The sequence below is a fragment of the Ambystoma mexicanum genome, chromosome 4q, assembly GCF_040938575.1.
Source record: "Ambystoma mexicanum isolate Mex_15411 chromosome 4q, UKY_AmexF1_1, whole genome shotgun sequence".
NCBI lineage: Eukaryota > Metazoa > Chordata > Amphibia > Caudata > Ambystomatidae > Ambystoma > Ambystoma mexicanum.
In genome coordinates, this window is record NC_090928.1 from 137,250,460 (window position 1) to 137,264,982 (window position 14,523).

At 42.4% G+C, this 14,523-nt stretch overlaps 1 protein-coding gene across 1 annotated transcript in view; it reads right to left on the reverse strand.

Annotated features, from left to right (window-relative positions):
• Positions 1-14,523, reverse strand: part of LOC138467549 (maestro heat-like repeat-containing protein family member 1) — a 796,923-nt gene that overhangs the window by 618,452 nt on the left and 163,948 nt on the right. The window contains exons 3-4 of the mRNA XM_069607658.1: positions 8,565-8,664; positions 5,939-5,996 (exon numbers count right to left, since the gene is read on the reverse strand). Of these exons, the coding sequence (XP_069463759.1) occupies positions 5,939-5,996; positions 8,565-8,579 (73 nt within the window). The 5' untranslated portion in view covers positions 8,580-8,664. The remainder of the gene's footprint in view (positions 1-5,938; positions 5,997-8,564; positions 8,665-14,523) is intronic.

Here is a 14,523-nt window from a genome sequence, read left to right on the forward strand (position 1 = left end):
TAAAACCTAAAAACTCCACAGAATCGGTATGGAATTGACTTTTTTCCAATTTGGCAAACAAATGATTTTCTCGCAATTTTTGTAACACCAAGCGCACATGTTTCTGATGTTGATCTAGGTCAGAAGAGAAAATCAAAATATCATCGATATAAACGACAACAAAAATATCCAAGAATTCTCTAAAAACCTCATCAATGAAAAATTGGAAAGCCGCTGGAGCATTACATAGACCGAATGGCATAACTTGATATTCAAACAGCCCAAATCTGGTCTTAAACGCTGTCTTCCATTCGTCCCCTTCCTGCACACGTACAAGATGGTAAGCTCCTCTCAGATCTAATTTAGAGAAAATATTTGCTCCTTGTATTTGATTAAGCATTTCTGAGATGAGAGGAAGAGGATACCGGTTCTTAATAGTGACTTTATTAACTGCTCGATAATCTATGCAAGTTCTAAGCGAGCCATCCGGTTTTGGTACAAAAAATAAAGGAGAGGCCGCAGGTGACTTAGAATGACGAATAAATCCTTTGGCCAAATTTTCCGACAAATATTCTTTTAAATAATCATTCTCTTTCTCAGTAAGAGCATATACCCTACTACTAGGCAAAATTGTTCCTGGCTCCAGTTCAATTTTACAATCAAAGGATCTATGGGGTGGTAATTCTCCTGCCACTTTCTCATCAAATACGTCCCAGAAATCTTTGTAACACTGGGGAAGTTGACCCACTACAGCTCCCACATCATGACCTCCAATTCCAGTCCCAGCCAGAAAACTAGATACAGAATTACTTTGTTTTACCTCTTCCTCTAAGAGACTTCCTGAAAAGCAATTCTCTTTACAAAAATCGGATTGCATGTCAATTGTCCTAGCACTCCAATCAATTAGGGGATTATGAAGAGTAAGCCAAGGCATGCCTAAGATAATCTTCAACAAAGGGGCATCAATTAACTCAAATGAAATTATCTCTCTGTGACCTCCTGATAACTCCAAAGTTAAAGAACCAGTTCTATGAGTAATAGGACCAGAAGATAAACATGTACCATCAACAGCCCTAGCCTGCTCTACAACCTCCTTCAGAATAATTGGAATTCCCAACGATTTGGCCAGACCCCAATCCATGAAATTCCCAGTCGCACCAGAGTCAATCATTACAGGACCATTTCCCTTACACTCCAAATCAAAAAATAAGGATACATTTATGGTTATATGAGGAACCGCTGTCTGCACCGTATTGGCGATCTGTTGTACCTTGACTGCTGAGGAAGAAGTCTTCTTGGGAGTGTAAGGACAGTTTCCTAAAAAATGCCCACCTCTTCCACAGTATAAACACAAATTATTCTCTCTCCTCCTAGTCTTTTCCTCCACTGTTAACGGGCCTCTGATTCTTGGAGATGAATTATTCCCTTTGGGTCTACTCTCTATTTTGGGTCTATCTACTCTAAGTATAGACTTTACATCACTCTGACCATGACGTCTCTCTGCCTTCCTTTCACTCAAACGGAAATCCAATTGAATAACCAAATCAATCAGACCTTCACAAGTAGGAGGGCGTTCAACTACTCCAGACAAGGCATCCTTTAACTCATCTCTAAGGCCCCGATAAAACAACGAGGCTTGTTTAGCCTCGGGCCACTTGCTTTCTAACACAAGGGACTTAAATTGTGTTATATAAGCAATCAAGTCTCTATTACCTTGTTTTAATTCTAAAAGTTCACCATCCACTTCCAGAGATAGCTGTCTTCTATCAAACATTTTTCGGAATATCTCTAAAAAGTTGGTATAATTTTCTAAAACCGCACTCTTTTGACTCACCAACAACCCAGCCCAAGCAGATGCTTCCCCAGAAAGATATGACAACATAAATGTTATCTTAGAAGCATCCGATGGAAATAATTCTGGTCTACTCATAAAATGTAATTCACATTGTGTTAAAAACACCCTAAATCTCTTGGAATCCCCATGATAACGTTCTGGGGACGCCAAAGGCACTGGCATAATTATACTCCTTACCCCTTCTGCCACTGTAGGCGCCCGTTGTATGTGTGGTAACTGATCTTCTCTTTCTAACTCTGGTGGAGAACCTGCGCCCCCTGAAACCTCACCCTCTCTCCTTTCTCCCCTCTGTTGAATTTGTGTAACTTTAACACTTAAGTCATCCACCTTTTGACTAAGTAAAGCATTCTCATCCCGAGAAATTTTCAACTCCTCCCGTAACTCCCTAATCAAAGATCCTAACATCTCCATGGATTCGTCGGGGTTCATGACAGCTCGGGCGGACTAAATTATTGGCCTTTCATTCTGTCAGGCTGAGAGGTCCTGTATCCGCGGAAGCTGCTGAACCCCCGACAATCCCCCTGAGATGTATTTCCCAGAACTAGTTTTCAATACAGCTCTGTAAACTACACCCCAAAGGGAAAGGGGGAATGGGACAACAAAACAACACCAGGCAGACTGCGTCAAGGCTAATCAGTGCTGAACCTGCAGAGGATAAAGAATAACATATACACTTTCTTAATTCACTTACTTAACCTTATGAATGGGAAGTAATTAATCCTTAACTAATAATTGAGAATCCTACCTGGTTCTTCTCTTGAAATTTCTTAGAGAAGCGGATAAGAAGCTGAAAATCTCTCTTACTTGCGATACTAGAAATTCCCAGCAACTTCTTACATTAGGCAAAACTGGAAGTTTTAGTTCTTTGTTTGTCTTTTTTCCAACTTGCACTGGTAGTTCAATTAGATTGTCTTTAAAATGTTCTTTCTTGTAATATCAAAACTTTTCAAACTATTTATAATTATCTTGAGTCTTTGAATCCTTGAAGAAAGAGGAAAAAACGTGCTAACTGCACACGCAGGTTATTTCCATTAATCGTTGAACTTCACATAGAAATCTTCCTGGTTGAAGAACACGCGCAAACGGATGAAGACGCGCGATCCAAGTAATCCACACGCGCAAAAAATCCACACGCGCAACAATTCACACGCGCAATGGTCCACACGCGCAATAATATTCTCCTGCGAGACACGCGAAATAAGAACACCCGCGCTATTGAGTTCAAAAGCAACGAAGTGATTGTCACGCGCAAAATTACTCGCGATGGAAAAAACACACGCGCACTCACAAGGCACGCGACGAACAGATTCTCGCGCTTAAAATCACACGCGCTTTGTATTTCACACGCGCTTTGTACACACGCGATAAAAATCACACGCGCTTTATATTTCACACGCGAATTGTATTTCACACGCGCATTGTACACACGCGATAAAAATCACACGCGCATTGTATTTCACACGCGCTTTATACTTCACACGCGCTTTGTATACTCGCGCTAAAAATCACACGCGCATTGTATTTCACACGCGCTTTATATTTCACACGCGCTTTGTATTTCACACGCGCTTTGTAGTTTTCACGCTGCGTATAGCTTTTGGCGAAAAGGATCTCTCGCGCAATAAAACACACGCGCTTTTAAAATGGCACGAGACCAACCTCTGCTCGCGCTCGGAATACAAACGCTAGAAAGCACGCGCTCACTTGAATACGCACGTTACAGTCAAAATCTCGCGCTAAGGAACACCGCACTGGAAACACAAGCGCACACCGATAGTTCAATTGTTTTAGTTGAAACACTACTTTTAACGAATTTTCAAGGAGACTGTATTTAAGATGAACAGATTTACAGTAGAAATAAAGTCACTTATCTCCTTAGCGAATTCACAAAGATTTCCTGCTTTTCCTATCTTCCAAAACGAATTCCTGCCAGCTGAAGACTTCTCCTGAACCCCCAAGAAAGTAGCCGCTCAACTGCTGAGATCTGAAGGATAAAATCCACCAGGCCTAATACTAAAGCAGGAGCAGCCACTGAACACGTCCTCTCAGATGGGGTTTTGATGATGAAAGGCACAGAGTGACAGTTTAGAATGTTCATTGTTGTTCAGCATTGTCTTCTAGCCAATCAGAGCTGTCACTGTGAGGCTCCATCTTGCCTTGGGTCAGAACCAGGATTCTGAATCATCAAGTTAAGGCCTAACCAACTATAATGGAAAACTTCCCACCCACACAAAGCTAATCTGAAAAGGATAAATAATGAAAAGGAAACTTGAATAAGAGAAGGAAACCTGACAGTGTCCCAGCACAGACCAGCTTGGCTATGAATGCGCCGGCGCTCATGCGCCTGCTCAGCAAATTAGTAGTCCCAAGGACTACTGGTTTGATGGGAAATGTAGTTTTTCTATCAGGCAATGAATAGTCTCTGAGAACAAACTGCTAAAACCACGTTGTTTCTGGGAGCAATTATAAAACCGAAACACAGCAAATTGAGCGTTAAGAAAGTTTGCAAGGGCAATAAGGTAAAATAAAAGTAAGCAATGCTAAAAAAAAATCTATAATTTAAAAGCACAGATTAAAAAATATAGCGACTGCAAATTAAACATTTCTAAAACAATTGAGCACACTCTCAGCACACACGCGTATTAATAAAAAGAAGTGAAGCGAAGGCGGGAAAGCCAGCTTGGCTATTCACGCACCGGCGCTCACGCGTCTGATCAGCAAATTCGTAGTGAGGGTGAGGGTGAGTCTGTTGGGAGTGAATGGATATTTGCTAAACTTCAAAGGCAAGATAGTCAGAGGCACATGATTGGTGCTAGACACAAAAGTACATGTAGGGGTTTGTGTTGAGGAACATGGTCATGGGTTGAAGTAGAAAAATTAGAAATGTTAGTGTTGGAGCCATAGACACTCCAGAGCAAGACAATGGCATTTTAAGTGCATCACTGTAAATCACTTTAATGCGATCAACAAGGTATTTGGAAGTGTGATAAACAAAACGGCTGGATTTGGAGTGTGTTTAAGATGCCACAAGAAGCCACCGTTGCCTTTTTAGGGTTGTAGCACAATAACATTTGCAACAGGCGTTTACAATGGATTCTATGGAATCTCCCTGCTTTTTCCATGTGGAAATTTCATGCAGATTTCCTTACCGCCAGCAGGAAAATATATGTTGATGGCAATGCAGCTGCATTTGTCAAGAGGAGCAAAAAAAGAAGCGGGCGTGGTATAGTTGTCCCTCTCTCCTGCGTATCAGAAATAGTAACAGACAGAATTTTGGAAAGCAACTTAAAGTGTGCCCATCACTTCACTCCTTGCCCAATGAAGGTTGCCATTCAGGGTGCCATGCCATGCATTCAAGGGCACACCATACGTCAGTTTGGACCCTCATCTAAGGAACTAACTCTGTGTGGCCTGTCGATCAGCAATCACCACTAATCCAAGAAGATCTGAAGCCCTGAAATCTCCATTGGAGTAGTAGAGTGAGGTGGTTGAGACTAACAAGTAATGCAAATCCAGCGGGGGGGGGGGGACATAGACTGTTATACTGAGGAGTCACAAACACATCACATCTCCATCCTAAATCTCCATAGATTCAAAGACGAGCAAAGAAGTGAATGCTTAAGTATTCACTTCTTTATGATATATTCCTAACATCTAAGTAGAGCCAATGACCTCCTTGCTGGAGCCCTTGCTAGACCTCAGATAAGTACATTATTAAGATCCCCTTGTTCCTTTTGATCGTAGATGGCCCACCAAAAACAATACAAAATAATAATAATTTGCTCACAATGTTGCCTGCATCTTAGGGCTTTTACTGCAATACTTACCAATCACGCTCACATGATATTAAAAATATAGAGATTCAAGAAAAGGAATACTCATTGTACATCAAAATGAACGACAGAGAAAGCATTTTCCAAAAATAATTAGCATATACACATTATTGAGCTGGAGAAGGGCTTGGCATGAAGAGCCACCATATAGTAAAACACAGACTGGTTTTCAGAAGGAAAGAATACATTTGCAAGCAGCCTCCAATGGAAGTGATTACTCAGAGTGTTGATGAGTCACACCCCAATCAGCAGGAGAAGACACAAAACTTACCTCCTTCATTCAGCGTATAGGACCCAGACCAGCATAACAGCCGAAGATTAGATGCTATCTGCAGGAAACAGATAGCACAAAGTATTGAATATGGTATTTATTGTGGCATTACTAATTCATAATAAAAAAGCTGCTATATATCTTTCCATATTCCAGAATTTATTTTTTGTGTGGTGAGGTTTCTTTCTTTCATTTTTGTAATGTTATATATATTTATATTTATTATAGGGCAACACTGGTCGCACTTTAGTTAAGGTGAAATCTATCATCCATCTAGCATGATCCCCTGTTCCAAGGGCTGGAACGGGGGTAATGGCCCAGCAGCCCAAGTCATTGGCCCGAGCAAAGCGAGGGTGTTAACAGGGGTTTATAGTATTAGCCGGTGGGAAAAAAGCTTTAAAAAGCATGGTTAACATGGGGGGGGGGGGTTATAAGCAGGGTTAATGGGGGTTTAACACTATTAGCACCTCGGGTTACCAAAGTGGTAACCCAGGGTGCTAAAAGAAAAGTGTTTTCATTCATTCAACACAACGTTGAATGAATGAAAATACTTATCAAAATGGCCACCATGGGAATAAAAGGCGGGGCTCCGTACGGAGCACATCTTCTATGGCTGCGGCGACTGGAAAAGGGAAGCTGCTGAAGTGGCACGGGCAGCTCCACTGCTACCACAATCTGGTATGTGGGGATATGGATTATTTTCACACAAAAAAGAGAAAAGGGAGGGTGGGGGAAAAATAGTGGCCTACGTAGGGGAGAGGCAGCCTGCGGGTTCCAAGGAACGTGGGCTGAGATTAAAAGTTTCAGCCCACGATCTGAAGAACCTGAATGGCTGTGTCCGCCGCCCCGGGTGCTAATAGAAAATATGAAATTGATATGTCTAATCACTTTTTAACATTAGAACTGATGATGTCCGTTGTACTCCCTGTTTTAGATAATTGTTAATAAACCAGAACATCATTTTGCCAACAACCTGAGTTATTTTGATGATTGATGTTTGAGTCATTTCTTCATACCCGTCCACCTCTAAGTATTACTGCCTCGTCTTAAAGGATCCAGGCCTGTGGGTTCACTCCTCTCTCTGTTTTTTTATATTCAATTATTTGCATACGGTGTGCTCGCAAAAATGCCCTGGTGTTCCCTTTGTCCCAGCATGGACTCACCGGCTCTTCATGGTGGTACCTTTCCTTCTTGCAGCCTGCCGGTAACAATCTTTGGGGGCTTTCTTCCTCACGATCATCGGCTTTCCGTGTCTTTGCTTCTTGTGGCTCCAGCTGGGCTTCTCTGCTGTGCACGGATCACCGGTAGGTGTACTGCTGCTTTCCGATACCGGCGAACACCCAGAAGCCCTGTGCTGGCTTGTGGCATTCCTGCTGTGTGCAGTCTTCTTCGCGCAGCCTTCTATTTCTCAGCATCTGAGCTGGTTGGCTCCACCATCCTTCTTCCAGCCCATCGGTTGCCCAGAGAGGAGCAGCCCACTCCCACCAGCAGTCTCTCTTAGTTTCTGGTGGTCCTGATTTAAATGTCCCAGGCACAGGTGCCTGCTCCTGCTGCCTGTGCTCGGGGCTTCTCTTGCTCTGCATTCCTCCACTCCTCTTCTTCATCGCAGTGTTATGGTGTTTCTGGAAACAGGTGTCCCTTTGCAGTAACTTGTATGAAAACATTGGACAAATGTTTCCAATATGTTTGGATGGCAAGTCATTCATAGAGAATTGGCCTGGGGAGTCATAGCAGAGGACTTTAGCAGATTTACAATGCAAGTACGTGTTTTAGAGTTGGTCTGCAGGTTGGAACAAGAGGAATTCAACACTATCTATACAGGGAGCAGGGGAGGAATTACAATAGTCCATTAGAGTGTTACAAATGGGAGGCTCATCCTGCAAAGGGGAAGGGAGATACCATGTCTCACTCACTGATACCATCACTCCCCTTGGGATGTTGTCTGTCTCCATGTGATCCTCCCTCATATAGCCGCCCCCAGGACCAGTATCAGGTAGCGGCTGCCATCACCTGGCCACATGGGAGGATGTCACCGCCAGAAAGTGAGTGACGATATCATTGCATTCATCACATTTCATGCATATTTATGAAAAATATGCAAAATGACTGTTGGTTTATATAAATGAGTATGCCTTGCTGTCTTCCAATACCCACCAGGTGTTGGGTTGAATTGCTGCAAAATGATTTACAGTTTTCTTCACTATATGGTGCAACCCTAAACATGTGGTTGCAATGTTAAAAACATTATTTTTATTTATAAAATTAGAATTTAGATAAAAGATTGGATGTTTAAAAATGTGTCATTTGTATTAGTTTCGTTTGAGTAAAATATTATTTTGTACAAAAAATATGCACTACTTACTCTCTCCCCCTGTCTATTTGGGTATTGCTGATGTTATCTGCCCTGAGGGATGTCTGCGAAGGTGTGTGACTGTTAGCAGGCTTCATACATATTATAAAGGGAAGAGTAACATTTTCGGATAGGTAGTGACTATTATACATATTGTTAGGGCAGAAAAGTAATGAAATTGATTTTAAATTATGTTAGTTTAGGCCTGAGTATTGCAATCTGTGCACACTGTCAGGTTACTCGATAGCGGAAACATTGTGTACGGCATAAACTCACCCGGGAAGGCATCATGAAAGGTGAACTCGAGGGTGATGGAAACGGCCCTCACGGATGATCAGATGGCATGCTGGAAGAACGCTCACAAAACCTCAGAACGCTAAAAAATCAGAAGCACATTTAAATTAGATACTCATTACTAAACTGCACAACTGTAGCTGCACGTACTATATACAAGCATTATATTATTAGCATTATTATTACTGTTATTATCAATGACAAAAATAATACTATCGTTACTGTTATTCTTATTATTATAATCTTATATATTATACACGGCAGTGCAAGGGCTGTACTTCTTGGCCATTACTATAATAGGTTATGCTATCATGCTTCAATGAATGCATGCGTAAATGAATGAATGAATGAGAAACTGGTATTTCAAATCAGATGTGGGCACACTGATTCAAGTCAAGTCAAACTTGACTGTCCCCAAATGTTAGCGAATTTGACCATTTCAAATGTACTTTTCAAACATTTTAGGTTGTTTGGGCTAAAGTGTGATGTGGTCCCACAGATTTGAATGCTATAAAGAAAGGGGTGAAAAGGTCAGATTAAAGAAACCTCATTCCGAGTAGGGCGGTAAGGGTTAACGGTCACCATTAACGAGATCGGTGCCGTTAAACCCTTACCTTCTTTTCATATTCGGTCTAAATCTTTGTGGATGGTTGCCTTGCCTGCCAGGCAACCAGCCGCAAAGATTTAGACCGAATAGGAAAAGAGCAAATATGGCTGGGCTGTTTGCGAGTTCTGCCAGGAAACTTCTTCAAAAGCCATGAACCATTTTGCTAGACAATCAGCCCTATTAATTCATTCAAAACCTGTGCTTTTGATACGGTCGGGCAAACTACCTGCAACAACTCAGTGAGGTAAGTGACTACTGCCACATCCTGCCTCCTGGTACTAAACGTATCAATCTGCCCACACCCGCCAAGGATGCCTGCTTCCATAGGGTACAGAGCCTAATTGTATATGTTATGGTGCTTTAAGCACCTGTTATTTCATCCGTCCTAGCAAGTCAGCAAACTCATCAGTGTCCAGAGCACATCAGGTGCTCTGCTCCCTTTAGCACTTTGGCATCCCGCCTCCAGAATGTAGAAAGGCCTGCCAGTGCTCTTATGAAGAGGGAGGTCATAACGTTTAGTAATAAATAACTCCTAGTCCCGTGACATCATTGCAGAACCCCTTCTCAGACCCTTGCTCCTTCAGCCTTATCCTACTTTTCCTTCTCAAAGAACAGAATTCTGTCAGAGCAACTGCCAAGCATGCATACATCACATAGGCCGGTTCACTTGTCAATCTGTCTACACCCTCCAAGCTTGCCTGATGGCATAGGGTACAGATCCTAATTTTATATTTGATCGTGTTTTAAGGATTTGTAAATGACAACGGTTGATTTCGCTATAGAGAGTTGAGAAGAGAGGAATGTCAAGTAAGAGAGAAATACGGTATCCCTACATATTATCCCCACCAAAAATATTGCTGTACATATGGTCGTCTGTCTCGCTATAGGCAACATTTTTGGGGGGGATAATTTGTGGGAGCAGGGGTTGCGGGGGTGTCCCCCGCACAATTAAAAATAATGCGGGGGTATCCCCCGCAGGGTCCATGGCTCAATATCGCTGCAAAAATATGGCGATATTTTTGTATCGCAATATTTTTGAGGGGATATTAACACATGGAACCAGGAATACTTAGGTAAATATGCATATTTAGGCACTGTGACGTTCTAATCGTTTTCTTATATGTCAATCCACTTGGCTAAACATATATAAACGTTCTCACCCTTTCTCTATATCTTCCCCTCTCAGAGAAGTATCATCTTTGATGTAACGACCCTGCTTGCTGTATACTCTAATAACATTATAGTTTCTGTGCTGACAGAAATCAAAACCAGAATGATGGGGATGCAATCCTCACTCACATTGGAGTATTGTACTCATTAAAGAAGGCCCTCCAAAGGGGAGTTCTCCTTGTTGATGACCAATGTTTCAACAGCACAGATAATTCTCACAAAAGGGTTGGGCATTAAAGTGGTCAACAAAAGTTGGATGCATTTTGGTACACGAATACTGCTTAAGGCAAACAACACTACTGCTGGGGTTATTCCAGTGTTTTCTCAGTGGCACTAAAGGAATACCACCTGCAGTAGTCCAGAAATACCCCAGCTTCATTTAAAAAAAAAAACATGTCTTGTATCGATTGCTGCCATCATATTGATGGTAGAAATCGATAAAGTACTGAACATATTCTAAATGCAGAAAAGGTCAATTCTGACACCTTATGGATTACAAAGGTAAGGGGTGAGAAGAGGCATCAGAGATGCCCACCTTTGCACCGATGACGTGCTGCTATATGTCCGGGATCCACACAATACTCTAGATCCAATACTGTGAGACACAGTTCACATTGGTCAATTCTCAGGGTTCACAATTAACATCTCCAAATCAGAAATATTCCTGCTCACAGATAACACCCCCGAATTCAGGGGCCTCTTCCACCTTCACAGGTCGGCTGACAATATAAAATACCTGGGGGTGACCATATCCAGGATGCGCCTCACACTATTGAAAAACAACTATGACACAGCCGCAGCTGTGGTCGAGAACAAAATGCAGAGGTGGCAAAATCTCCCCTTGTCCGCTCCGGCCAAACTCTCACTCATAAAAATGGCACTGTGGCCTAAACTGCTTTATGTTTTCTCCAATGTCCCTGTCTGGCATGGTAAATCTTACTTCACCAAACTGCACTTACTCTTTGCTCAATTCCTATGTTAATCCGGGGCGGTGAGTAAGAAATTGACTGAATTAATTGCCCCTTATGATAAGGTTTTTTTTTTTGGCACCACACATCGAATTGTACTGGATGTCCTCCCAGGCGCAGTAAACTTCATACTGGTACTTAGTGAAGCACCCTCTCCCACCTGTTAAACTGGAATCTTTGGCTGCTGGACGCACCAACCTCAAGACCCTCATGCTTGACACTATGTACAAAGACGACTCCCCACTGGATCCAGTTGCCTCCACACTGAAGGCCTGGCAACTGATTTTTTCCCATGTAGGGGCTGAACACCCTTTCTACAAATGGCACCCAATCTGGAATTTCCCTGGTTTACTGCCACTGCGCGATAAAGCGACCCAAATCCAGTGGGAGGCACTGATCCAAGATCCATGGGTCAAAGGTGTACACCGCCATTGACCTGACCAATGGCTACTGGACAGTACCTGTGAGTAGGGAATACCAGTACAAACCTGCCTTTATTTTATTTTAAAATGTTTTTATTGGCATTTAGTTTAAGACAGTTTTGCATTGCACACATTCCGTTAAGAACATGTAATTATGCCAAGTTTTAACAGTAACCTTCAAACAAACAAAACAAACAAGCGGTTTCCTACAACAGTCTTAGTGTGTTGCATTATGGGACTGGGTGGGCATTCCATTGTCCGGGGTGTAGTTCTTGCCCCTTTTCACATGGTGGCACCCTCAGTTATTGTTCATTAGGCACAGGCAGATAGCCGCATGGGCATGTACACATGGACCCAAACCCCCTTTGGATACATAACCTCTGGCAATGAATTCAACATCTTTCTACATAGGACCATGCCCGACTTGGGCAAAAGGGGAAACCTGGCCTATGTAGATGATGTTGTGATCAAGAGCTCAACTTTGGAGGAACCTATAGCAGAAATCTGTTATGTTTGGATCCAGTTGCAGAAAGCTGGAGCAAAACTGTTCTTTCAGAAGGCACAGCGGTGTAAGACCCGAGTGAACTTCTTAGGGCACAAGATCAACACTGAGGGTCTTAATCCCCAGGCAAAGAAGGTGGACACCTTATTGGAATTAAAAGACCCTACTACTCTTTGAGAATTAAGAAGCCTTCTTGGATTCATGAATTACAGTCAGAGGTTCATTGAAACTACTCAGAGGTCACTCGGCCCGTGGTAAATTTATTAAAGTCCGGAGTCAAGTACCAGGCTCCTTGTTTGGCTTCTCCCATGAAGAACAAGGAGTTATTTTTGGAGACGGGGTTCTCAGATACTTGCCTAAAAGCGGCGCTGTATCAAAAACATGACATGGTCTAGCGCAAGGGTTGATGGACTTGCATTATTGTGCTCTAGAAAACTGTCTCAAGGTCGAATGTCTAATGACCAACAACTATATGGAGGTGTACTTAACTTCTCCACACAAGGTCTATAAAGAAGACACATGTCAGGGGATACCCAGTTTATGTGGATGGGTGCGCATACCATGTTGGAAACAATGGCAAAAAAGAAATGGTGGATAGCACAGTCTGGATACTGCCCAACTCGTGATCAGGCTCATAGTGCCCTGTTTTCAGCGCAATTACCGCCGGCCGTATTACCGCACGATATTTGCGCCGAAAATTCCCCATTGGGTCCAATGGACCCAATGGGGAATGGGGATTTACCCTTTAATGCCCAACCCATGATACGGTGCTAATAACGCCAGAACGGCTGGTGCTAATGCAATTACAGTTGGGTGGTCTTACCGCCGGGATACCAACCAACACGTGATGAGGCCATATGTGTGGTGTGCCAGATGTGCATATCTCCAGTGTTTTTCACACACCTGTAAAATAACAACAATTTTGAACGAAAAAATCCTTCCTTTCATGACATTCAAGGCCCGATTCATAGAATCTGGTGCAGAAAAGGCACAAGGGGCGTGTGCCGAGAAGGATTCTGTGCCAGCCGTGGCGCATAGAAATCTTTGCGCGGCATGCGTATTCATGGATTTCCAGAGGCATCAGTAGCCGTGGAGCAAGGAACAGAAAGCTGCGCGAGTAACTGTCAGGGCTGGCTGGAGTAGTAATCAGGAAGAGTTTGTACATAGAATTACAAGGTCTGGCTGGAGTAGTAATCAGGAAGAGTTTGTACATAGAATTAACATTGTGGTTGCCCAAGTCAAGATGGAGAGAAAGAAACTTAATCTGATTGGTTAAAGGAAGAATGATATGTTTGGTTTGTCTGATTGGTGGAAAGGATAATGGGTTGGATTCTTGGGAGGTGAGCAAGATTCTAAACTGCCTTTCATCCATAGTAATTCAGTCGATGGTTGTACATTAGTTAAGCTCCTTAAGTAAAGCCTTTCAGAGTTCAGAAAATTTACAAAAGAAGTAAGAAAATCGTTTGCTGAGCCAGGGTGAACAAGAAGACATCAGGTGGGATCTTTCCTTTTAAAAGTTTAAAGATTTTCACAGTGAACTTACATTTTTAATAAGAAACTTAAAGAGTTAACAAGTTTTAAAGTTTACTGAGTGAAAAGACGTTTTACAGTTTAATTACAATAAGGAAACAAGTGTAAAGACTGTGCGCTCAAGTTTAAAAGTTGTTAACTGCGTGAAATGTGTTTCAAGACTGTGTAACGGTGCGCGAGTCCTTGTGACTTCAGTAACGTCGTAATGGGAGCGCGCGGGTATGCTGAGCGATAGAGCGCGTGTCCTGATGAATAGCGTGAGTTGTTTTTAGCACATGCACAATTTTCACGTGAGTGACGTTGCATATGATAGCGCGTGTTGGGTTGCGATAGAGCGCAAGTCCATTTTAACTAAGCGCAAGTTGTTTTTAACGCGTGTACAATTTTCACGTGAGTGATGTCGTGTATAACCACATGTGTTCAGTTGCGATAGAGCGCGAGCCCATTTTAAGTTAGCGTGAGTTGTTTTTTTCAGTGCGTACACGTGTTTTCACGCGTGCGTGTGTTTGTTAAGATGCGCGTGAGATTTTTCCACGCGAGGACAATTTTTCACGTCTTGTGATTTTGTGTGTTAATCGCAAAAGCACGTCAAGAAAGTAACTATACATTCGTACGTGTAAAAAAGAGAAGGTTCACACGCAGAAGAAGAGCAGCATTCAAGAAAGTTTATGAGTTTCTATTTAATGTAATGTTCACAAAAATAGAATTCAACACTTCAAAGAAAGACTACATTTCGCAAAAG